The sequence below is a fragment of the Pyrgilauda ruficollis genome, unplaced genomic scaffold (assembly GCF_017590135.1).
Source record: "Pyrgilauda ruficollis isolate IOZ18807 unplaced genomic scaffold, ASM1759013v1 scaffold111, whole genome shotgun sequence".
Classification (NCBI taxonomy): domain Eukaryota; kingdom Metazoa; phylum Chordata; class Aves; order Passeriformes; family Passeridae; genus Pyrgilauda; species Pyrgilauda ruficollis.
In genome coordinates, this window is record NW_024509322.1 from 1,404,374 (window position 1) to 1,428,525 (window position 24,152).

At 42.6% G+C, this 24,152-nt stretch overlaps 1 protein-coding gene across 1 annotated transcript in view; it reads left to right on the forward strand.

Moving 5' to 3' along the window:
- Positions 1 to 24,152, forward strand: part of EXOC4 (exocyst complex component 4) — a 124,422-nt gene that overhangs the window by 17,011 nt on the left and 83,259 nt on the right. The window contains exons 2-5 of the mRNA XM_041477485.1: positions 1,966 to 2,155; positions 5,900 to 6,094; positions 21,236 to 21,420; positions 23,572 to 23,681. Coding sequence (XP_041333419.1) covers positions 1,966 to 2,155; positions 5,900 to 6,094; positions 21,236 to 21,420; positions 23,572 to 23,681 — 680 coding nt within the window. The remainder of the gene's footprint in view (positions 1 to 1,965; positions 2,156 to 5,899; positions 6,095 to 21,235; positions 21,421 to 23,571; positions 23,682 to 24,152) is intronic.

The window sequence follows — 24,152 nt, forward strand, 5'->3', positions numbered from 1 at the left end:
GCAGTTTTGTTGCAATCTCAAACTTAATTGATTTCAGTAAAAAGAATCTTACTACATGATGTTAGAGGTTAAAATAATTGAGGGGGGAAATAGGGTCATGTGGCCTTTTCTTGTTTTATTGGTATATGTTTGAACACTGACTGGTGGAAGACCTGGATAGATTTGTGATGGATTTCTCTGTGTCCCTGTGACATCCCTTACCTTTGGCAGGTAAGTTACAGGAACTACAACACTGCACAGGTTGAACTAATTTCCATTACTAAAGTTAGGATTTTTTTTCCTTACAGCTCTTCATAAATAATAAATCAGGAAATATTTCAGATATTATGTTGTGCCTGTATTAATGACTGTCTGGCAATGTGATAACCAGGAGAGAACTTTCCCTGAAAAGGGAAAAGAGAAGTTCTGAAGGCGTGGGAATCAGAAAAATAGAAACTTCCATAGACACGGAAGGGTTTGATTTGCAGCCTTGGGACAAGCTTGAATTGATGTAGAAAGGGAAAAGAGAAGTTCTGAAGGCGTGGGAATCAGAAAAATAGAAACTTCCATAGACAGGGAAGGGTTTGATTTGCAGCCTTGGGAGAAGCTTGAATTGATGTAAAAATACAATGCACAGACATTAAGCAGAAAAACCATAAATTTATGTTTCTATCATTGTAAGTAATAATATGCCTTAAACAAGTGAGAAACTGTATTGATAAGGCAGTGAAGGGTTTATAATGCAGGGATGTGGTTGTATAGAATAAGCTGAGAGTTTAGAAGTTGTAATAGATTTATATTTGTGCATGTGAGACAGAAGCCTATTGGACAGAAGTATCTGCAGTACAGCAGAAGTAAAGGTGATTATAGGATTCAGAGCGACCCCCATGGAAGGCAGAAATGACGAGGAGGACTCCACTGACATCAGAAGGCAAATCAATTACTTTATTATACCACATTGTTCTATACTATATTACACTATCCTACACCACATCCAAACTGAAACTGCACAAGCACTCAGCTGCACAAAATCTTGTGATTGTCTACTGACTGACAGTCTGGACATGTGCTTGGCCCTGATAGGCTAAGGAAACAAAACACCATCACTTTGGGTAGACAATCTCCATATTGCATTCTACTTTGGCACAACAAGAGGAGGAGCAATTGAGATAAAAATTGTTTTTTCTTTCTCCAAGGTTGCACGCTGCGATTCCCAGAAAATATCCTTAGGAAGTTGTGCCTTGCTTTTCTCTCTGAAGAGAAAAGCGGCCACAGGTGATAGGTTAGAAAAGCAAAATAAACCCTGTAGCAACTGTTCATTGGTTTAGAAAGTTCTGTATTGCCTTGTAACAAAGAAACTTGTGACTGCTCTTAAGCTATGGCCGACTGCTTGCTCCTTTAAAATCTCACAGCCTCTGAGACAGGTGTTTATCTGAGCAATATATCGTTCTCAGCCTGAAAATAGTCCCATCCTGTGGTATTCACATGCCCTCTGAACAGAGAGAAGCTGTGAGACAAGCAGAGAAGAACGAAAACATAATCCTTATCTCGTTTGCTGTGCTAAGGTGGAATGCAAAATGGAGATTGTTTACCCAAAGTGAGGATGTTTTGTTCTCTTGGCGTATCAGGGCCAAGAGCTGTGTGTGTGTCGGACTGTCACGAGAGAGAATCGAGATGAGTGCAGTTGTGAGCAAGAGTGAGTGCGAGGCAGATTTGGTTTAGATATCATGTATATAATATAGAATAATAAAGTAATTATTTAGCCTTCTGATGATGGAGTCAGATGCATCATTCTCTCCCCTTCACTGGGGGTTGCCCGTGGAGTAATACCATCCCTTCATTACAAGTGGCAATGATAATAATATGGAGGGTTTGAAAACTGGCGGAGTAATAAACCACAGTATTGATGGGTTTTATTTTCTCGGAGTACATTGATCTCTGCAAAAAAAAAATTCCAAATAACTTTTGCCATCATGGTATCCTCAGGACTTTATCCACCAGCGATGACGTGGAGGACCGGGAGAACGAGAAGGGGCGGCTGGAGGAGGCGTACGAGAAGTGTGACCGCGACCTGGACGAGCTGATCGTGCAGCACTACACGGAGCTGACCACGGCCATCCGCACCTACCAGAGCATCACCGAGCGCATCACCAACTCCCGCAACAAGATCAAGCAGGTGCCACCCCGCCCTCAGGGCTCTGTGCATGGGGACGTGGATTTGTGGAGTTTGTATACATTGTGGCTTGGGTTGAACAGACGGGTGTTTGCTAGAGAAGGCAGGAGGCTCCCCTGAAATGGAAAATGTAAACCCTCTCCCTACAAATGTTATCATTTTGAAATTAAGGGGCTCTCAGGCAAAGATATGGGAGCAGGAATAACAGTTCTTTACTAGGACAACGTTAAAACACCTCTCAGCTGCCCCATCTCTGGGTCACAAAAGAGCATAATCCAACATGTGTCAGCTCCACAGGCTGTGCTCCAGCTGCAAATCTCCTTTTTTCCTGGCTTCTGTTTTATTCGTGGTTTTGCTACCAGTAACCACCAGTGATGGAAGCTCTAAAGTCCTGTTTTAAGCTTTTGTTTCTCTCTCTGTTTTTCCAGCTTTTCATCTTCATTTTGAATTGAATGAAAATTGAGTGGAGAAATTGCTATTGCCACTAAATTCCTGCTGAATTTCCACCTGGAGTACTGTGTCCAACACTGTTGGAACAGGTGCAGAGGAGTCCCCAGGGCTGGAGCCCCTCAGCTCTTGAGCTAGGCTGGGAGAGCTGGGGGTGCTCACCTGGAGAGCAGAAGGATCCAGGGAGAGCTTCCAGCACATTCCAGGGCCTGCAGGGGCTCCAGGAGAGCTGCAGAGGGACTGGGGACAAGGGATGGACAGGACACAGGGAGTGGCTCCCAGTGCCAGAGGGCAGCCATGGATGGGATCTTGGCCATGAGGAATTCCTGGCTGGGCTGGAATTGCCAGAGCAGCTGGGGCTGCCCTGGGATCCCTGGAATGGCCAAGGCCAGGCTGGACACTGGGGCTGGAGCAGCCTGGGACACTGGGAGGTGTCCCTGATTTTAAAGTTCTCTTCAACCCCATATCTTGGCATGACTCTAATTCTAAGCTAGGCCTGAATACCAGTGACTCTGTCCCTACAGGACCCTCCAGTCCCACCATTGTCCCAAGCTGTGTCTTACTGGCAGCATTTTCTGTAGGATCTCCCTGAGAAGAGAAGTTGTTAAAAGTCAAACTGAGAGGTGGATGTGAAGCACAAAGCTCTGCAGTGCCCCTGTTCATTTATTGTCTGGGCATGCTGCTCTCAGGTTTTTGAAGTCTCCAGGGCTGCTGAGCTCACACCTTTCCATCTCATCTTTTCATGTTTTGATATCTTGGCCTTCAACCACCTCCTGAATAGTCTGGGTGATGCATCATCTCGCTTTTTGCTCACAGAATATGAATTTTGATGCCATTTCCAAGCTCAGCTGTGTTGTGTGAACGCCCATGAACTCTGTGCCCCCAAATCTTTCTGCATTTTGAGTGCTCACACTTTAGGGTATAGTGCCAGTAAATAACTCTGGCACTCGTGGCAGGGGACTTGTTTGAGCTGCTCTGTCCCTGCAGCAGCAGATGAGTTTTTTGGGCTCCTATCTTGCACTTTCTGTGCAGTTTGCTGTACCTAAACTTTGCAAAACAGGCACCAAATTTTTCTTACTTAAGTTTGTTTCCTGGCTCTGTGGAACTCTCAGCTTAAAACCTTTCCCAGGAGTGCTTTAGGAGCAGCAAATTTTTACCCTTGGTGGGTTACATACTGACCCTTCTGGCTTTGAAAATTCATTTAACATTTTCAAAGAAAATGAGAGCATTCTGTTGCTTTCCAAGGGTAAGAGTTCATTCCAGGATTTATGGACAAAGCTCAGCACTCTGAAAGCAGAGATCAATTCCACTAAATTTGAAATCAACTGTAGGCAGTGGCCTGGTTTCACACAGTGTGCAAAGCTTTGCAGAGGTCAACACAAGCAGAGAGTGGTGTGACCTTTGGGTCCCACCTAGAAGAATGACTGTGAGAGTGAGGGACCTTTTGGTATTTAAGTTTGCTTATTGGTTTTAGTCAATATGTATTGAAGTGGTTTTGACCTAATCTCACAGGAGGCCCCAGGTCTGCTTTGTCATCAATCTGTGTTAAAGTCCCAGGCTTGCTCTTCGTGTTCCCCTCTGTGCAAGGTGGGAGTTGTACAGGTGACAGATATTCCAGAGCCTTCTGTGGATCTGCCTTTTGTAGTCAAGTCTTGTGTGAATTCCTGGTGGGAATGGTTTAGTTTTGGGTTTAGCTACAGAGGTGTTGCCTCTGTAAAACTGAATTACGAAGCAGAATCAATTTGAGCTCCCAAGGGGAGGTTTTTTGTTTTAAGATCTGCTGTTCATTCCTTGCCCTGCTCCCAGATGTGGATGGAGTTGATGATCTTTCTTGCAAGGACAGGAGCAGGAATGTCTGGTGAGATTCCTCCTGGCCCCATGATTGTTTTGCTGACCTAATTTGGCTCTCTGTAGCTGCAGTCCACTGATGAAGCTGTGCCAGGCCAGTGAAACATTTCCAATTAATGTATTGAACAGGGATTAGATGTGAAATGATCTCTGCGTGTGCTTTAGTTTGCCTCTGCTTTTTAGGACACCCTCAGATGAGGTTTTTTTTTGTTGGCTGAGGATTTTTCCATGCTTCTCTTTTCAGAAGGACATTTTGGAGTGCACTTTTGAAATCTCAAACTCTCCTGTCTCTGGACAGAGGCTGTTTTATGGAGCTGTTTTTATTTACAAGTGTCCAGTATTGGTCCACTGATGTGTTTCTCACATTTTTTTTTAACTGCCTTCAGGTGAACAAGGTAGGAGAAAGTGCAGCTGAAGTGGGATTTGTGGAATGCTTTAAAGGCTCATTATTTAAAAATAAATTGAAGGGCTCCTTCTGAGTGTCTCTCTTCATGTGTAATTCAGTGAGAGTTCAGCCTGAGAAAAGGTTGGGCCCCAAGTATTCATAACTTATCACAAAACAAGAGTGGTGTGAAGGCAATGTGTGAAGCTGTGCTGCTAATTGCTTCCACATTTTAGTATGGATTGTTGATTTGCATTAAGCAGGAAAAGCTAGGTTACTCTGACCTTACCAGGGAGAATCTGAAAGCAGGGAATGCTGTGAGTGGAGAGAATGGAGAAGGAAAACTCTTGTGTTGCCTAAACGGAGAAAAATTAGAGATTTTGCCACTTGCCTAAATGGAGAAAAATTAGAGATTTTGCCACTTGGATGATGGCATCAGGCTCAGAACCAAACTGCATGGTACCACTAAAGGGTTTGTAATGGCTTGATAAATAATGGAAATGCTCATTTGAACTCATAAATGTTCTGATTAAATCTTCTCTTAAAAAAAAATTGTATTGCTCAAGTTATTGGGAAAATAGTTTTACTCTTAGCTGGTCTTGTTTCAGAGAAAAACACCAAACCTGAAGAAAGGAGGAGACTGCCAAAAGATTTAATAGGCAGATGGAAAATGTTTGCAGCAGGAAAATTAGTGATGGCTTATTTGCTTCCACAGAAAATTAAATTCTTGCTGTTTGCCAAAATACTGAATTGGTTCTTGGGAAATGGCTTTGGTTGTGGTTAACAGGATCTGGGTTTCATTGCACTCTGGTACTTCAGTTACATTTTCACTGGTGGTATAAAACTTGCATTAAAGAACATTTCACTATGAGAAAAGTTCAGTTTTTAAGGTCTGTAAAGTTCTCCTCAGCCAAGGTCTGTAAAGTTCTCCTCAGCCAAGGCAGCACGAAGGAAATCAAATTTGCTTTTACCCTGGTGATATTTTTGGAATCCCTAATAAAGCAAACGTGGGGAAGGGCTGCTCTGAGTTGCAGGGACAGATGTCATTAACCCTTGCTGTGCTGCTGCAGGTGAAGGAGAACCTGCTGTCCTGCAAGATGCTGCTGCACTGCAAGCGGGACGAGCTGCGCAAGCTGTGGATCGAGGGCATCGAGCACAAGCACGTCCTGAACCTCCTGGACGAGATCGAGAACATCAAGCAGGTCCCTCAGAAGCTGGAGCAGTGCATGGCCAGCAAGCGCTACCTCAACGCCACCGACATGCTGGTACCCCCTTTTTGTGCCCCCTTTTTGTGCCCCCTTTTGCTGTCACCATGATATTTTATGAAAATCCCTTTGCTAGGATTTTCTCCCGAGGAGCTGAGAAGCCTCAGAGAAGAAATGCAAACAATTAACTATCTGATGGCTGTGGAATGTGGTCTGGACATTGTTTACCAGCAGGTGCATCTTTGGTTGGTCCATGTCAGTTGTTTCTGCTTAATAACCAATCAAAGATCCAGCTGCGTTGGACTCTGAGAGTCACGAGCTTTTGTTATTCATTCCTTTCTGTTCCTTTCTAGCTTTCTAATAGATCCTTTCTCTCTATTCTTTTTAGTATAGTTTTAGTATAGCATTTTAATATAGTATAATAATATAATAAATCAGCCTTCTGAAACATGGAGTCAAGATTCTCATCTCTTCCCTCATCCAGGGACCCTCGAATACAACCACACCCCCCTTTTTTGCCCCCCCTTTTTTGGCCCCCTTTCCATCCCCTTTTTGCCCCCTTTCTGTCCCCTTTCCCTCCCATCTCCTCCTTTTGCAGTCTCATGCTTTATTTCAAAATTAATTTTCCAGACACCTGCCTGGATCATCATTTCTTAAAATCTTACCAATTATTTCAAACCCTTTTTTATAATAGAAGGAACTGTCCTGTGTCCCTCCTCTTTCATCCCCAGAATGCACTCACAACTTTGGCCATTATTCACAGGGGAGGTTCTTGCACTATTTAGGTGGCTTTGCCTCTTTGTCTGCATGAGAGGACAAAGGCTTAAGGTTTAAGTTGGTTATTAGGAGGAATGTCTTCACAGAAAGGGTGGTCAGAGGTGGCAATGAACTGCTATATGAAGGGTTTGGAGTTCCCACTCCTGGAGGTGTCCATGGAATTCCTGGATGTGGTAGGTTGGACTTGATCATCTCAGACATCTTTTCCAACTTAATTGGTTTTGTGACTCTGTGATTCTTTTCTCAGGGTTCTTGATTCTTTCTTCTTACTTCCAGCTCCTGGTTAATCTCTTTTTCTCCATTCCTTCAAGTGTTTTTTGTCTTCAATTCCATTTCTTTTATTAGCTTGCCTTACAGTTCCAGTCTTGTCCAGCACAGTAAAATCAGGATGCCCCTGACGAAGGAATGATTGGCATCTGACTCCATTGATTTATTAAACAATTGCTTCATTAAACTATATTATATCACATTATACTACACTATATTAAAGAGATGCTTTACTACAAAGAATACTAAAGAATACTAAAGAAATATATACAAAGAATACTAAAGAATACTGTCTCCCAACATTCAGGACACAGCTTTTTCCAATTGACCAAGGAAACAAAACAATTCTCAGCAGACTCTAATTGACAAATCACTTCAGGTGAACAATCTTCCTAACACATTCCACATCTGCAAAACAACAGGAGCAGAGACTAGAGATAAGAATTGTTTTTCTCTTCTTCTCTCTGTGCTTCTCCAGGAAAAAAAAAAAACTTTGAGAGAATTATGTCTCTGTTCAGAGAATGTGAATGCCACAGTCCAGGAGTTTCCTGGACTCCTCTAATAACAATCTTTCTTTTTGTAAACTTAACAAGTACATTTCCTGACCAGGCTCCAGTCCTTCCTTTCCTGGAACTGTCTTTAGGAATTAAAACAAGAGAGGTGATTTTTCTCTTCTCAATCCTGACATGTGGAGTGCTCAGTCCAGTCCTGGGCTCTCCAGTAGAGACAGGTGGATTTACTGGGTCCAGGCCAGGGGGGATTACAGGGATGGTTAAGGAGCATCTCACACATGGAGAGAGGCTGAGAGGATCCCCAGGGAGATGTTCTTGATGGTTATTACTGTTTCATGGGAGGGTGCAAAGGAAACAGAGCCAGACTCTCCTTTATGATGCCCAGGGATGGGGGAAGAGGAATGGGCACAGTCTGAAACACAGGGAATAGTTTCATCCTAAACCAGCCCTTTTTTACTGTAGGGATGGTTGAACACTTGAAGTTCAAGCTCTATAGACCCAGAGAGGTTTTGGAGTCTCCCTCTGTGGAAAATTTCCAAATCCAGACTGGACATGGCTCTAGGTGCCTGTACTTGGGCAGGGAGGTGGATTTGATGTTCTCCACAGGTCCTTTCCATCCTGAACCACAAAAAGCAGAGGCAAAAGTGCTGCCTCTGTTTCTTACTCCTCTTGGCCAGACAGTGCCTTTAAGCCCATCTTTTCATTGCCTTATTTTGTTGTTTTTTCCCTTTCACTGCCCTTTGTTGTCTCTTAGCTGTGCCTCTTCACTTCTTTTTAATAAGTCATTACCCAACACGAGAAAGGTTTGGACATTCACCCTGAGCTTTAATTTCCTCATTTTTGCTTTATCTTATTTCACCTTAAACATAACTTTGTAAAACTTACCTTGTTCTCTGTGCTGGATTTCCCCCAGCTGGATGTCACTCCCATCCCACCCTCCCATGGCCTGTGGAACCCACCTGGTTTTTGGTGTTGCTGTCACATCCTCGTGTCTGGTTTCACTCTGGCATCACTTTCCTCTTGTTTTTCTGTTCCTCCTCCTCTCCTGTGCCAGCCCTGCTGCACTCACAGGATCATGGAAGGCTTTGGGTTAGAAGGGACATGAAATCCCACCCAGTGCCACCCCTACTCCAGCCTGGCCTTGGACAGCTCCAGAAATGGGAGAATCCAAGTGTGGTGTTTGCCTGATATTTTCAATTGTCAGATGTGAAAAAGGAGGTGGAAATTAAGGGTGTCCAGTGTAGGTACCAAAATATGATACTCACAGTTGCCATCAGTATGAGTTGAAATGTTGGTGCTTTTTTCACCAGTTTGCTTGGTTTAGTTGTTTTTTGTTTTGTTTTGTTTTTTGTGGGTTCCTTTTTAATTAAAAAAAAATTCTTTTCAAAATGCCAGACAAGTAATCTGTTCCCTATTTGAAATCCGTGTTAGGAAGTGTAAGAAGAAAAATAACCTTGCTTAAGATTTCTCATACATTATGCTTTAGAAATGGTTTTCAACCTGTGTATTTGATATTTACTGGTTTGCAATATTTTGTGTACGGTTATTTTAAATATAAACACTTATGTGTATTTAAATATGTGTAAAGCTGCCTGTGGCTATGAGGGAGAGACAGCATTAGATCTCTCTGATTTATAGACTTCTGCAGCATTTCTGCTGCTGCTCTGTTTGGTTGTTTTTTTTGTTTTCAGCATAGCCAATATTTTCTAATAAATCAAATAGTAATGATATAAAAAGCAGCTGTTAGTTCATGGGCTTTTTTGAATATATATCAAGGAATGCAGAGAAACCTCAAGTGGAAATTGAACACTCAATTTCAGCCACTCATTGACACTTGCAATTCTCATTTGAAGACAAATGTGCCTGTATAAAGAAACAGTAATTCACCTGCATTTGGAGCTTTTCCCTGGCCAAAAATCACTGCAGGCTCATTGGCTTTTGCCATCTTGTGTTAACACAGCTCTGCGAGGCTGTGATGTTGTAATCACTCACTGGCTGGGGATAATTCCCTTCTCCTTTGATATGATAGGAACATTATGTAAAATCATTACTGATCTGTCAGGGAGGCACAGTGTCCATAGATCTGCCTGTCCTTTGGTTTCATTCCTCAGGGTAAACAGCTGCTGGTGGCTCAGGAGAAGCCCCAAGTGCTCTGACAAGGAGTTTGTCCCCTCACCCTGCACTTGCAGCCCTGATTGATGCTGTTCCTGTAGCCCTGTGATCCATACAGTCAGAATCAGACCTTTGCAGCCCTTTGCAACCCCTCCAAAGGCATCATTCCAGCCTGCTGCATCCCATCCCTGCATCCCATCCCTGCAGCCTGCTCTTTGTATTCCACTCACATTAATTGAAGTAATTTTGCCACTGAAGCGTGTTTCAAACCTCTGCATTTAAATTGAAATTTTAATTCCCTTATTGTTTGGAAAAGACGGCTGAGGATGGCTTGTTACAGGTTTCATTATCACTCCAAACTCTCCAGCTGCTGGTTCTAATGTGCAGTGACTGAGTAATGCAGGCAAGGATTGTTAATAAAAGACTGGCAGCTTTTCCCAGTTGGATAAACACAATGCAGAGGTACTTTGTGACAGCTTACATTTGTATGAAGTTAAATTTTTTTTTTTTAAGTGACAGCTTTTTTTTCTTTCTGATTCTGTATCCAGCCACAGCAGCACACAAATATCAGGTGTTCCTGTTGTGTGTTCCTCCAGCATCTTGATAATTCCAGGAGCACAGGCGGTAGGATCAGGTTTGCTGTCCTATAATTGCACATTACAGGGTGTCTAAAAGAGCCCATTCCCAGCATCCTTTGAATTGTGAAGCTTTGGAGAATTTGGGAATGTCTGGAACAGATAAAATGCCTGTTTGAGCTGGAATGCATTTTAGTTATTTTCCATTTCTTTATGTGCCTTTTTGATAGAGTGTGTTTGTACATTTGCCTGAAATGGAGCTGGTTTTTCACACACCGAATTACTGACAGCAGTATTCACTTTTATGGGGCACTTGAGTGCACAGGCAGACATTTGTGGGTGGTTTTTGTTTAATGTAAAACAAGAAAAGGGTTCAGGGGGACCTCCTGGCTCTGCACAAGTCCCTCCAGGAGGGGACAGGAGGGAACAGGGACAGGAGGAGAGGGAACAGCCTCAGGTTGGGCCAGGGGAGCTCAGAGGGGATTTTGGGGCAAATTTCTTCTTGGAAAGGGCTGTGCTAGTGGAGTCCCCATCCCTGGAGGGATTTAAAGCCATGTGCATGTGGCACTTGGGGACATGGGCCAATAGTGGCCTTGGCAGTGCTGGGAATGATTGGACTTGATGATCTGAGAGCTCTTTTCCAACCTAAACAATTCCATAATTCTGTGATCTGCTAATTAGGAGAAATTCTGACCCAGGAGGAGCTTCCTAAGGACAGTCTCCAGAGAAGGGAGTTGAGCAGGGGCCAGGGACACTGTCACTTCCCACTGTCACAGCAGGGACACTGATGTCACTTCCCTGGAAGCCTGAGCTTGGCTGCTGGAATGAGGAATCCAAGTTTTTCCAGAGGAGAGGTTCTGGGAGTGCTCCACAGCACCAGAAGCCAGAGCAGAGATCAGCAGCAGCACAGGCAGCAGTGGCCAGGACTGGAGATTCACCCTTGCAGAAACAGTTTCATGCCCAGTCTCCCCAGCACTGGGCTGTACACTGATTATACTCTGCATAGTAATTAATAAATTAATTAGCTGAAAATCATGGAGATCTGTGCTGTTACTTTAATTCTGATTCCACTGTTGACCCATGAGGTCCCCATAGGGAAATATTCATATTTGCCATTTGTTTCTATAATTTAAAAGCTGAAATGCTGAAAACAGTGAAGGAATATTATTGAATACAGTAATTTAAGGTCATGTCATGTAATTAAATAAAGACTCTTTAGGCTACTTTGGTTTTGTGTCTGGATTTGCCCTTGTGGCAGGTAATAAACATTGAAACTGCAGAAATCTATCCATGGGATAGATGCTATTTCCACCTGATTTTTTTTTTTTTATTAGAAAGACAAGAAGGATTGGGAATGAAGGTGGGAAGAAGGAAGGATGGAGCCCTTTGATTATTCTTCACTTCACCTTCCCTACTCTTGTGTTGCAGAGTGAGGAATTGGTGTTTTCCTCATGGGCACATCATTCTCCTATGGATTTTTCCCAGGAAATATAAAGCTGTCAGTATTTTGTTTCTCCAGAAGCAGGGAATGCTCCAACACCTGCTTGTCTTTCTTTCCCAGTGCTAAAGACTTAAACTTCAGGTTTTTAATGTCAGGAAAATAATAATATGATGTGAGTAACAGCAGGAGGATTTTTTGGAGCTGATCACTTTCTCACTGCACGTTTGGCATTTTATATAAAAAAGTGGTTTTGTTTTTTTAAAGGCAGGACTTTACAACACACCTGAGTGATAGCAGGGGCAGAAGAGGAAGGGCTGTTAATAAGTGGAAATGCTGTGCAGAAATCATGGAATTCCAGAATGGTTTGGGTTGGAAGGGACCTTAAATCCCCTCCGGTGCCACCCTGCCATGGCAGGGACACCTCCCACTGTCCCAGGCTGCTCCAGCCCCAGTGTCCAACCTGGCCTTGGGCATTCCAGGGATCCAGGGGCAGCCCAAGCTGCTCTGGGAAACAAATGAAGGTGGCACAGAAGAAGAAGATAGAGGAGAAATTAAGCAGGGCAGTGACATCCTGGAGATCATTGAGGACAATGAACCTCACTTGCTGTGGGAAGAGGGAGTCAGACAAGGCCTTTAAAATACTGAAATGTTTTCTCAGGAGCTGAGGGCGGTTTTTGCTCTGTGTGCAAAATATTTACTCATCCCATAACGAGCATCTCATTCCAGAGCAGCTGGGGCTGCCCCTGATCCCTGGAATGTCCAAGGCCAGGTTGGACACTGGGGCTGGAGCAGCCTGGGACAGTGGCAGGTGTCCCTGCCATGGCACTGGATCAGCTTTAAGATTCCTTCAACCCAAATTCTGATTCTGTGTCCTCCTCAACAACCTCCTGTGCTCCTCACTTTTCTGTGCACTCCACCTTAATCCTCTGGAAAAGCCTTTGGAGTGCCAACACCTCCCTGGAAAACTGGCTGTTTGTAGCCCTGGGCATGGCTGAGATGTAAAAATATCATTTTTATTCCCTGACTGCAGCTGCCACCTGTGGCTGTCCTCAGGATGGCACAAGGAAAGCCTTTCAATTAAAAATGCCTTGTTGTGAGCAGAGTTCTTACACCTTAAGTAGCCTGGAATAATGAAATAAATAAAAATAACAGTGCAGTTCTCAGCCTGCATTTTATTTACTGCCTGCCTTTCAGGTGGAACAAGGAAAATCAATAAAAACACTTTCATTTTGTTTCTGCATTCCTTAGTGAGTGCAGCGCTGGGATTCAGGTGCTGCCGTGGAAGAGTTTTATATTTTGGAATTAAGGAAGTGGAAATAAGAGAGCTGGCTTTGTTTGGGATTCTGTACAAATGTTTTTATAGGTAAATTAAAATTTTGGCTCTGCTTGAAATTCTCTTTTGAGAGGTGATAACTCTCACGTGAAGTTTCTATTAATTGTTAATGATTGGCAAATCTGATTTCTGAGGGTGAGGAAGAGGCATCTTTTTTTTTGTTAGTTTTATTAATTCCATGTGTACTTGGAATATGTTCTGGTGATTCCAAAAACCATGGGAACCATGGGCTTTGTGTGTCTGAAAGGTCTGGGGCCACACAAGCAGGATCTGAGGGTATTTGGTTTGTCCAGGTTGAGTTTGATAGAATACTGGTAAGTTTTTTATGCAGAAGGTTTGGGGGGTGTTTCTTTTTAGATCACTTTTCACCTCTCTTCTGTAATTTTTTCCTGTTTTTTCCTTAAATTTCTTAAATTTAATAACTTTTTTTTTCATATTTAAGAAATTAATTTTTTTAATTTAATTTTTTCTTCAAATACTACTTTGATGTTTTTAAAAATAAACTTAAGGCTAGTTTTAAACACATTAGAATGAGGAATTTTTGTCCCTTAGAAACATCTTATTTTTATTTCCCCTGGACATAGTTATCAATGACTTGCTCTCACTCTTTTCCTGCCATAATTTGCATTATCAGGGCAGTCTCTTGCATGAAGCTGTAGTACCTAAAGCTCATTTACATGGCCACATCCTGACCCCAGCTCTCCTCAGGGCCTCTCCAGAGCATCATCAGGGGGCTCTTGGCTCTGCTAATAACAACCCTTCATTTCAGCTGGTAAAAGCTTATTAAATAAGAAATCAGGCTGTGATGGAGGTGGAGCAGAGTTGGAATGCTTTTCCAGCAATCATTGGGCTGTCCAGGAATTGTTTTTTAAACTCTGGGGTGTAAGAGAGAATTTTATCCCCAGTAAAACATTGCAGCAACACCATGAAAAAATCATTGAAGGGTTATGGAACGCTATAAAATAATCCAGATTGAATAAATCTGGATAAATAAATCAGGTATAAATCTGATTGAATCCTTTGAAAATGCAGCTTTAAAGCTGGCAGAAAGGTGCAATAAATTCAGTTTTCACTAAAGCATGTGAAACATTTGGGATGAAGATGGAAATGAGAAGTGAAAGGAAAAAGTCCTGGGTAATTCTGTCATGCCAGTAGGTAATTCTGCCATTTCAGGGAAGTCATTTGTCCATGCTGGTGGAGAAATTGCAGAATTTGTGTTCAGCTCCAAGTGAGCAGTTGGATAAACCTCTTGTTTTTAGCCCCTCTCTTCCTTGAGCACCACTTTTGGTTCCAGCACTTTGTTGCTAGAAAGACATTGATGAATTACTGCGAGTGGAGGAGGAAGGAGAATGATTGATGGGTGACTGAGGCAAATGCAAAAGAATTAAATTTCTGTAGCTGGAGGAAAGGACAGCAAGTGAGGAACATAATTTTATAAATATTTAAAAGTTGGCAGAGGGAAAACAGTGTTTGGTCATTGCCATTGGAACACTTCAGAAAAAGAAAAGCTGTTTGTCCTTTGTGTTAAGGTGTTTCAGACCAGGTTTGTCCAAAATAACTCTTTTACTTTTGTTTGTACATTTTTTACTCTCCTTCCTCCCTCAGACCAGTTTGCTTGTCCTAGAATGAGCTGTTTTCCTGCAAACTGAGCATTTTTTTTGTGTGTGTAGCTCAGAATCTTTCAAAGTGGTTTTCCAACCCTCTCAGCTTCAGTCATCTGTGTCAGTCCCCCCTTTTTGTGCATCATTTGCTCACAAATCCTTTCATGCCATGAAGGGGAGTCAGTTCAGCTCTTCCCAGAATATTGCAAAGGAACCATAATCGTAATTTACAGCTCTTTCTTTGATTTTTGCTTGTTGAGTCTTACACGATTTTGAAAGGTGAACAAAATTGGGAGCAGTTTCTTCCCTCACCTGAATATCCATCATGTTAGCACTCATTAATCCTCATCTCCTCATTAATCCTCATCTCCTGGGTTCCTTTGTTCCTTTCCCTGCTTTTAGGAATAACAGGAATTTTCAGGAATATCATCACTGATCTCTGTGCTTTTGCTGTTTTCCATGATTTTACCTGAAGACTCTCTGCTTTAGGATCACCAGGGTGGTTTTTAAGTTCAGGATGATCTTAATAATTCTGATTTGTTTTGATGCCACCTCACACTGTGCTGTGGCAATTTGGTAGCAGACAATTCCTAACCCTTGGATTTCTTATTTCTTAAGTTTTCCTTGTTTCCCCACTATTTGGCTGGCCCATCCTCAAAGGCCATCACTTTTCAGCTTCATCCTGATTCACCTTGCAACCAAAATACTGCAACAAATCTACAGATGAAACACAGCCTTGATAAAACTTGATAGCCTTGATAAAACTTGTGTCAAGGTTGGAATTAAAAGATGTTAAATCCAAAAGATACATCCAAAAGATACTGGAATTAAAAACCATTATATCTAAAAGATACTGGAATTAAAAACACAGCCTTGATAAAACATGTCAAGGTTGGAATTAAAATATATAAATGAAATTTAAAGCAGTTTTAATCAGGTACTTGTTAAGTGTTGCCAGCAGTGGAGGCTGCAAGTGCTTCACAAGCTTTTGGTTTTTGGAATTCTGCGATTCCAACCATCCTCTGATTCCCTGCACTGTGCATCAAAAATGTGGGAATTTTGCAGCCTTAAATTCAGGAGCTCCTTGCTTATTTTATTGCTAATAAACTCAGGAGTCATTTTGAGGTGGGTAAAAATAGAGAACACAAACCAAACCCTGCTGCAGTAAACGTTTTCCCTTTGCTCTCCAGGTACAACTCATGTCAAACAGCTTTATTTATTCCCCTCCCTTTTCTCAAGTTGCTTTTCCCATGACTTTTGCTCAGTCTGTCACAGCTCCTGTGCCGAGGCAGTGGGTGGCACAGAAATTGGGTGGCACATCTGTGCTGTTCCAGGCCATTCCTAAGTCAGCATTTCTCATCTCAAAGTTTGCATACAGATGTGAGCTCTGTCAGCCTTTGGGAATTCTCTACAAATCCACTTCCCACATTTACCCCTCTCTCTTGAACAGGAAAAAATACTTCTTTGATGGTTTTTTTTATCAGTTGTTGTGCACAGTGAAGCACACAAGGCACTATCACTAATATTGTCACTGTAACAATCAATGTCATTATAACATTAAACTCAGTTTATTTAATAAGTTATTTCAGTTGCCCCATCTGTGGGTCACAAAAGGGCTTAATCCAACATCACAGCACTTTGGTTCACAGTTTTGGGTTGGAAGGGGACCTTAAATCCCATCCAGTGCCACCCCTGCCATGGCAGGGACACCTCCCACCATCCCAGGCTGCTCCAGCCCCAGTGCCCAGCCTGGCCTTGGGCATTCCAGGGACCCAGGGGCTGTTCTGGGAATTCTGTTCTAGGGAAAAGAGAGATCAGCATTTGTGGGTGTTGTGTCTCTGCCCACTGCCAAGTCCCAAAAGCTGCAGTGTGAGCACTTCCCTGTTCCAGAGCAATCCTTATCTCCTGCACGTCAGGTGCAAATGGAATTCAGTGACCTGCTTGTTTAGATCTGCCTACACTTATTTAAGCTGGTTTTTAGTCATTTTCCTTTCCTGTACCTTGTGAAAGTGAGTCCCTTGTAAAAGCAGCAGATCAATTCTCCTTTTAAATGTCAGCATTGTTGTATTCACCAGCGAGGCAGCTGGAACCTTCTGGGTTGTTGCTTATTTATTCACTCTTTTATTCTGAGGGCTCAGCTTTTTCCCTTTTGTCAGATTGTGTTTGTGTATAACTTTTTTTTTATCTGGAATTATGACCTACTACATTGTTTCCTCTAAACCTTTCTCAGTTGTGTGTTCATGTTTTCATATCTGTTGTGCAAATTCAGAACAGACTGGTTTCCCACCTCGAAAGGATTTGATTTTTCTAGTAAAATAATTAATAATTGAGGAAGGAATTCTTCCCTGTGAGGGTTGTGAGGCCCTGGCACAGCTCACCTAGAGAAGCTGTGGATTCCTGATCCCTGGAAGTGTCCAAGGCCAGGTTGGACAGGGCTTGGAGCACCCTGGGACAGTGGGAGGTGTCCCTGCCCATGGGGACTGGGTGATCTTTAATGTCCCTTCCAACCCAAACCATTCCATGATTTCATGATTCTATCATTATTTGTTTTTTTTCCCCTTCCTGAAAAAAATATTTGAGACTTTTCTCTTTATCTCTGCTCACTTCCAGGCCTGTGGGGGTTCAGCAAAACCCTTGAGGGAATAAAAAGATTTCAGTGTAAGCAGATTGGGAAACTTTGGCTGAAGTCAGTAAAGAAAGAATTTTGACAAATACCTTGTTAGCACTTAGGTTCTCGTTTGTTGTAAAATGCTGAATTAAACACTTCCAAATTCCCTCTTACACTAAGCAAGTGTTTAGCAGTGTTTTCTTTTTAAGGCAATTAAGCCCTGCTATAAACTGCCTGTGACCTTTAAACAAGCTGCCTAATGGTGCTGGTGCCACGGTTATTTTCTATAAACTTGCAATTTTTAGCTTATACAAAGCACAGCTCTTTTTTCAGGCTTATTTCATCTCTGTTTCCTAAAGGGTCTTTGCTCTTTGTAGGTACTAATAAGTAGAGAGAGATAAGAAGATTTGAACATCAGGAATTGCTATCAGATCATCTAAGCCAAATTCTCTGCTCATCCAGGCCAATATTTTAATTAGTGTTTGACTAAATTACACTTATTGTGTGTTCATGAGCAGCTTTCAATGGGAGTGAGAGCTGAATTCCAGAATTAAAGGAGGTGCTGGTGGGCACTGCCCATTCTTTTGGTACAATTTGCTCATTGTAAAGCAGTTTTTTTTCCACAAGAATAATGACTTGTTTATTGTTGATTCCTTTTCCAGCTGCTCTGTGTTGCTGTGGCTCCTCTCTGCACCCCAACCCCTGCCAAAAGATTAATGTGGGGGAGCTCTTTTACCTGTAATTATCCTTTGTGCCCAGCTAGTCTAACACAATGCCGTGATCCCCCTGCAGAAAAACAAACAAAAATCACTTTATTTCTGTTTAACTGAGCTCTGTGTGTAGAAAAAAGAGCCAAGAAGGATCATCAGCTGCTTTTTCTGGAGCCTGGAACCGCTTGTAATCCTTCTGTACATCTCATTTCCAGGTTTTCTTGGGCTGCTTTTCCCTTATCAGTATTAACTGGAGTCTTGCAGGATAACTCTGCCTCTCTCTATCCAATTCCACATCTTTTAGTGCTTTTGGATGCAGCCAGCAGCTGATGGGATTGTTAAAAACCAGGGACAGCTGATTGGCATCTCTTGCATTATCCAAGTTTTGGTGTTTTCTGGGCTGAGAGGGGCCATAAAATCAAAAAAGTTCCTTCTAAAGTTCCACTGTTGATCTGCCTTTAGTCTATATTTAATTTTGTGCATTTTTTTATTAATGCTTTTGCTTCCTTTTTGTTGCTTATGCTGTTCTGGGCTGGCTTACCCAGGACACAAAGGTTTTAATCTCATATTTTTTATTCTGGAATATAATCTTGGGTGCTGCTTTGTTGCCAGGACCTAAATCATCTTTCTGTAAGCAAAACTACAGAGAGGAAAAATGTTTGGTTTGGTTTTTAGCATAATATTTCTATTGTCATCTAAACTAACTGGAGACCTTCTTTGACTTCCATAAACATGAGTACAATAAATGGTTGAATATTCAATTTTTTTTTTCTTTAAAATATGTCCTTGAGAGCTGTATTTTGGCCTTAATACTTTTGGTGAGCAGTGAACTCTTTAGGAACTGGCAAGACAAAAACAGAGCTGGGTGGAAAATTTAAATTCCAATTCTTTGTGTTTCAGAGAAAACTTTTCCTGGATGTCTTGGAATTTTTTTTAGTGTCACTTTGCTCTGGATTTCTCTTCTTTTCTGGCTGCTTTTTTTGTCTCTCAGTTTCTCAGTATGATAAATATTGCTCCTGCTCCTTGCTCTGGTGGGATTTTTGGCCCAGCTCCCAGGGCAGTTGCAGCTCCTCTGAAGAAACTGGAGGGGATTCAAGTGCCTTTGGAATGGGGAAGTTTGGGGGAAAAAAGTTCCACCTGCCAAAGGAAGAGGAGAGGAATTTACATTTCCATTTCTGCCTGAGTTTCCTACGTGGTGTCTGCTGAGCTCCTCCACTTGGGTGAGCTCTGCCACCTCCTCTGGGGAGAAGGAAATTGGGATTTTCCATCATTCTTGGGGTGATTTCATGATGTGTGATGTTCCCACAGATGGATAAGGGAAAAAAAGAGGATGGACAGTGTAGTGTGGCAAGTGAGGAGATTTAAAAATTAGTATGAAAAGCTTGGCTGTCCCATGGATATATCAAGTTCTTCCTGGGCTTGGAGGCCAGCAAAGGAACACACTGGTGATGGATGTTCTTTCATAGAGTGCCTTTGGAATGGGGAAACTTGAGGAAAAAACTCCACCTGCCAAAGGAAGAGGAGAGGAATTAACATTTCCACTTCTGCCTGAGTTTCCCACGTGGTGTCTGCTGAGCTCCTTCACTCATGTGAGCTCTGCCACCTCCTCTGGGGAGAAGGAAATTGGGTTTTCCTATCGTTTTTGGGGTGATTTCATGATGTGTGATGTTCCCACAGATGGATAAGGGAAAAAAAGAGGATGGACAGTGTAGTGTGGCAAGTGAGGAGATTTAAAAATTAATATAAAAAGCTTGGCTGTCCCATGGATATTCCAAGTTCTTCCTGGGCTTGGAGGCCAGCAAAGGAACACACTGGTGATGGATGTTCTTTCAGCAGAGTTAATATTTACTGGTACTGAGGGAGCAGCCCTTGGCTGGGCTGGCTGCTCACTGTATCTTTGCTTTTAATTTTTAATGTTTGGCTGACAGGTTTGTTCTGAAGCGAGATCCTGAAGTGCAAGCAAATGTCTTATTTCACTGACAGCATCCTCAGTTAGCAGGGAATGGGTTTTTAAATTTTATTTTAAACCTCTGCATGCCAAACATGCTCTTTCCAGTTTCTTACAACATCAGCACTGAGAGTTTGGAAGCTGCAGAGGGATGCCATCATTTATTTATTAGTGACTGGAAATCTCTGTTAAGTAGAAAACCAACTGGGAGGGATGCACGGTGAGAGCGTTGCTTTTAGGCACTGATTTGTCATTCCTGGTGGGTTTTGTCTGTGTTTGGGTTTTGTCCACATTTATTTTTAGGACAGAAAAGAAAATTAGGGAATTTCTGTGCACGTGGGATGTTAGCTGGTCATTATTTCAGATATTCAAATGGTGTAGCCACAGGACATAGTCCTTGTGCAGCCTAAAAGATGAGGCCTCCTAAGCTTTTTCAGTCATGAGTTTAAACAAATTAAATTTAAGCCATTTTCTCCCCATTTGCAGAATTTAGAATAATGTTTTTTTTTTGGTGTTTCTGTAATGGAAAGAATAGCAACCATCAAACACTATTGTCACTATCTTCTTCTAACACTTTTCTGCTTAATAATCCTCTTATTTGGGGATAAACCATGCTTTGATTTTTATTTAAGAACTGTGTTTTCACTAACTTGTTTTATACATACACTTAATATTTGAAGGCTGCCCATTAAATCTGAGTCATTTGGATGTTGGACCCTTCTATATAATTTATTTAGGAATAGAAATAAAGAAATATTACTTCAAGATTTTCTGCTTTAGAAGGTTTTAAGACTAGAATAATCCTGGGATTCGTATACTTCCCTAATCCAAGAGGAAAATTATTGTATTTACTGGGTTCCCAGATGAAGGGAGGAATGATTAATCTGACTCCATGTTCTCAGAAGGCTAATTTATTATTTTATGATATTATATTATATTAAAGAATGCTAAAGTATACTAAAGAATACAGAAAGGATACTTACAGAAGACTAAAAAGATACTAATTAAAAACTTGTGACTCTGGAGAGAGTCCTGACACAGCTTGGCACTGGTTGGCCAAAGAGTCAAAACAATTCACATGAAACCAATGGAACAATGTCCAACCACATTCCAAAGCAGCAAAACACAGGAGAAGCAAATGAGATAAAATTGTTTTCCTTTTTCTCTGAGGCGTCTCAGCTTCCCAGGAGAAGAATCCTGGGCAAAGGGATTTTTCCAGAAAATATGACAGCCACGGAAAATTGCAAAACTGAATGAATTGACAGTGAGAGCCGAACGAATGGATGTGTAAAACCTGTCCCTTGTTTTCCCCCCCAGGTGTCAGCAGTGGATTCCCTGGAGGGTCCCCTCCTGCAGGTGGAGGGGCTGAGCGACCTGAGGCTGGAGCTGCACAGCAAGAAGATGAACCTGCACCTGGTGCTGATCGACGAGCTGCACCGGCACCTCTACATCAGATCCACCAACCGCGTGGGGCAGCGCGGCAGGGACAGAGCCCGCCTCGGGTGGGACAGCCTGCCCCGGCCACAGCCACCAAACTGCCACCCAAACTGCATTTCTGGCATGATGTCTTGGTTTGGAAAGCCAGGTGTCTGCTAAGGAAGGCAGGAGCCTGCCTTGAGATGGAGAATGCAAACCCCCTCTTTGCAAATTATTGTACTTTTGAAATTAAAGGGCTCTCAGGCAAAGATATGGGAATAGGAATTATAGTTCTTTATTAGGAAAAAATATTAAAAGAAAATATAAAAATACAAATGTAGTAGTACAAAACACTACTGTCAGAGTGAGAGCAGGAGCTGAGCCCTGTGGGTCAGGGTGGTGGCACAGTCCCATCCCATGGGGGCTCAGCCCTCCTGCAGTGCCAGCTGTGCTTCTGCTGGAGCAGGGATCCTGCACAAGGCTGCAGTTTTCCTCTGCAGCTCCAGGGCTGCTGGAGATGGGCCTGCTCTCCCTCTGGGAATGCAGGGCAGGAGAAAGCTGCTCCTCTGGGAATGCAGTGGGCAAAGGCTGCTGTGCTGTTCCAGGCTCAGATTGTATCCAGGTAGGAATGCTTGGCTCCTCCCCTGGGCGGAGCATCTCCCCATGGGATGCTGGAATTTGATCAGCCCTGCAGGGACACTCAGTGGCCATGGACAGCAGAGATCTCCTGGAGGGAGGATTGGCTGTGGGAGAGATAAAGAAAACTGCCCATGAACAGAGAGAGCTGCCCCAGCTCTGACAATTGGCAAGTAGAACACACACACCCATTTCCAAGCCAAGACACGTGCCAGTCCCTCAGCATTGTGGCTCTGGAGAGCAGAAAATTCAGATTTTCTACACCTCCAAGCCCATTCGCGTTCTTTTGCTTTTCTCAGCTCTCTTTCTTTTCTCTTGGGGTTTTGCTGTTTCCCACAGCTCCTTTGTGCGTTCCCTCCCGTCCCTGATCTTATCCCTCTCCTACAAATGTCATGGTCATGAGGCTCAGGTCAGGGAAAAGCTGTTCATTTTCTAGGAAATATCCAAGTTTTAAAAGCCTCCTGCCCAACCATGAGGTGACGAGATGGAGGCCACAATACTTCAGTGTCTGAGCTGAAATGTGTTGGTTGTGATGTGTTCCCAGGGGGTTTTAAAGGTGTTGAAACTTCTTACCTGGTTGTTGCCTGTGGTCAGTGGAAGTTCAGTTAACATAGGCTATTTTTTCCTGATTTTGCAAATTCTGAGGAAGAAAGTGGCTGGAAAAGAGAGAGGCAGTGTTGGGAGATAATTTTTGCAGAGTAGGAGAGGTGGGGAGCATAAGTGGAGCCAGCACTTAATAGAGATGCAGAGAACAGATAAATGAGCATTTTATTGTGAGAATAAATAAAAATCTGCTTGCCAAAATTGCAAGGCAAGATATCCAGTTGCATTAAATGAATTTATGGAAGAAAGGATTGGTTGAAATTGAGATTTCTAGAAAGGAGGGTTGCTAGCAAGTCATCAGTCTCTTCCTTACTCATCTTCTTAATTAAAAACAGCCACAAAGCTTTGGTGTACCCAGACTGGGGGACTGTTAATTAATTGCACTTTTGTGGCTGCTACAGGGACCTTCCTCTCACTCTGGATTCTCTTTTTTCACTTTCCCTGATGCACATTGTGGATATTTGATAACAGGAGCTCTTGCAGCAAGGCTGCCTTGTTGCTTTGGCTGGTTCTTCTGCAGGATACCAAGCCTAACCCTTGTTTTTTGCACATTTCCATGAGCATTTTAACCCCTAAGCAAACATCCTGAGCTCCATTGTAGGAACCTTCCACATTTCTTTCTCCTAAAAAATGATTTCTTGCTTGTGTCCCCCTGCCATGTCCAGCAGCTGGGGCAGTGTGACGCATTTTTGGCAACTAATACGATGTGAATTTTTAAAATGTTTTAATTTTTGAGTTAGGAGGTTCATTTGGCAAGTGATGTACATGGGTGGGCTCAAAACAGGAATGTGAAGGGCAGGAGAAAAGGGTGGAGGTGTCTAGAGGGAATAAAGAAGTTTGGAGGATTAGAAGTTGACAGAAGGCATGGAAATGGGAACATCTATTAGGCTTAATCCGTTTCATAGGCTTAAAATGTAAGGAACAAGTGGATTATTTGTTGTGAACAAGTATTGTAAATAATAATCAACTGTTTGCTTTACTTCTTTCCCCTCCCACAGGTCCCTTGTGAAAGACTCCTCTCCTGTGCCTCTGATGGATGTCACTAATTTATCTACACCTCGGAAATTCCTTGAGACTTCCCAGTTCAGTACTCCTGGAAGCTCCAGCAGTGAGTATTTAAGCCAGATATAAATATATATATTCATTTGTAGATCTTCAGCTGATTTTGCTGGAGCAGGAAGAGGCAAATCATCCCCTCATGGCTCAGGGGAGACAAAAACCTGGGAGGTGATTTTGCAGGGTCACAAAATGAGTGGGTGCTGTGTCCAGGGGCAGAACTTGGCTTTTTTTCCTCATGGAAAATCATCTTTTCCCTCTCCTAACCCTCACCAGCTTCTTAAATACACTCAGTTTCCTGTGCCTGTTCTCACCTTGATGGTGTTCTTGATATCTTGAGCAGCAGAGATTTGCAGTGGGTTCATTCTGTGTGGTTTCCTCAGCATTATTTACTGCAGGCTGCCAGGTTTGTGTAGATATTACTGAAGTTTTTTATTGTCTGGGAGCCAAAAGGTCAAATCTGTTCCTTGTGGGAGCTTTGTAACTTTGACTAAAGGTCTGGCTGTACACAGGAATAATCTGG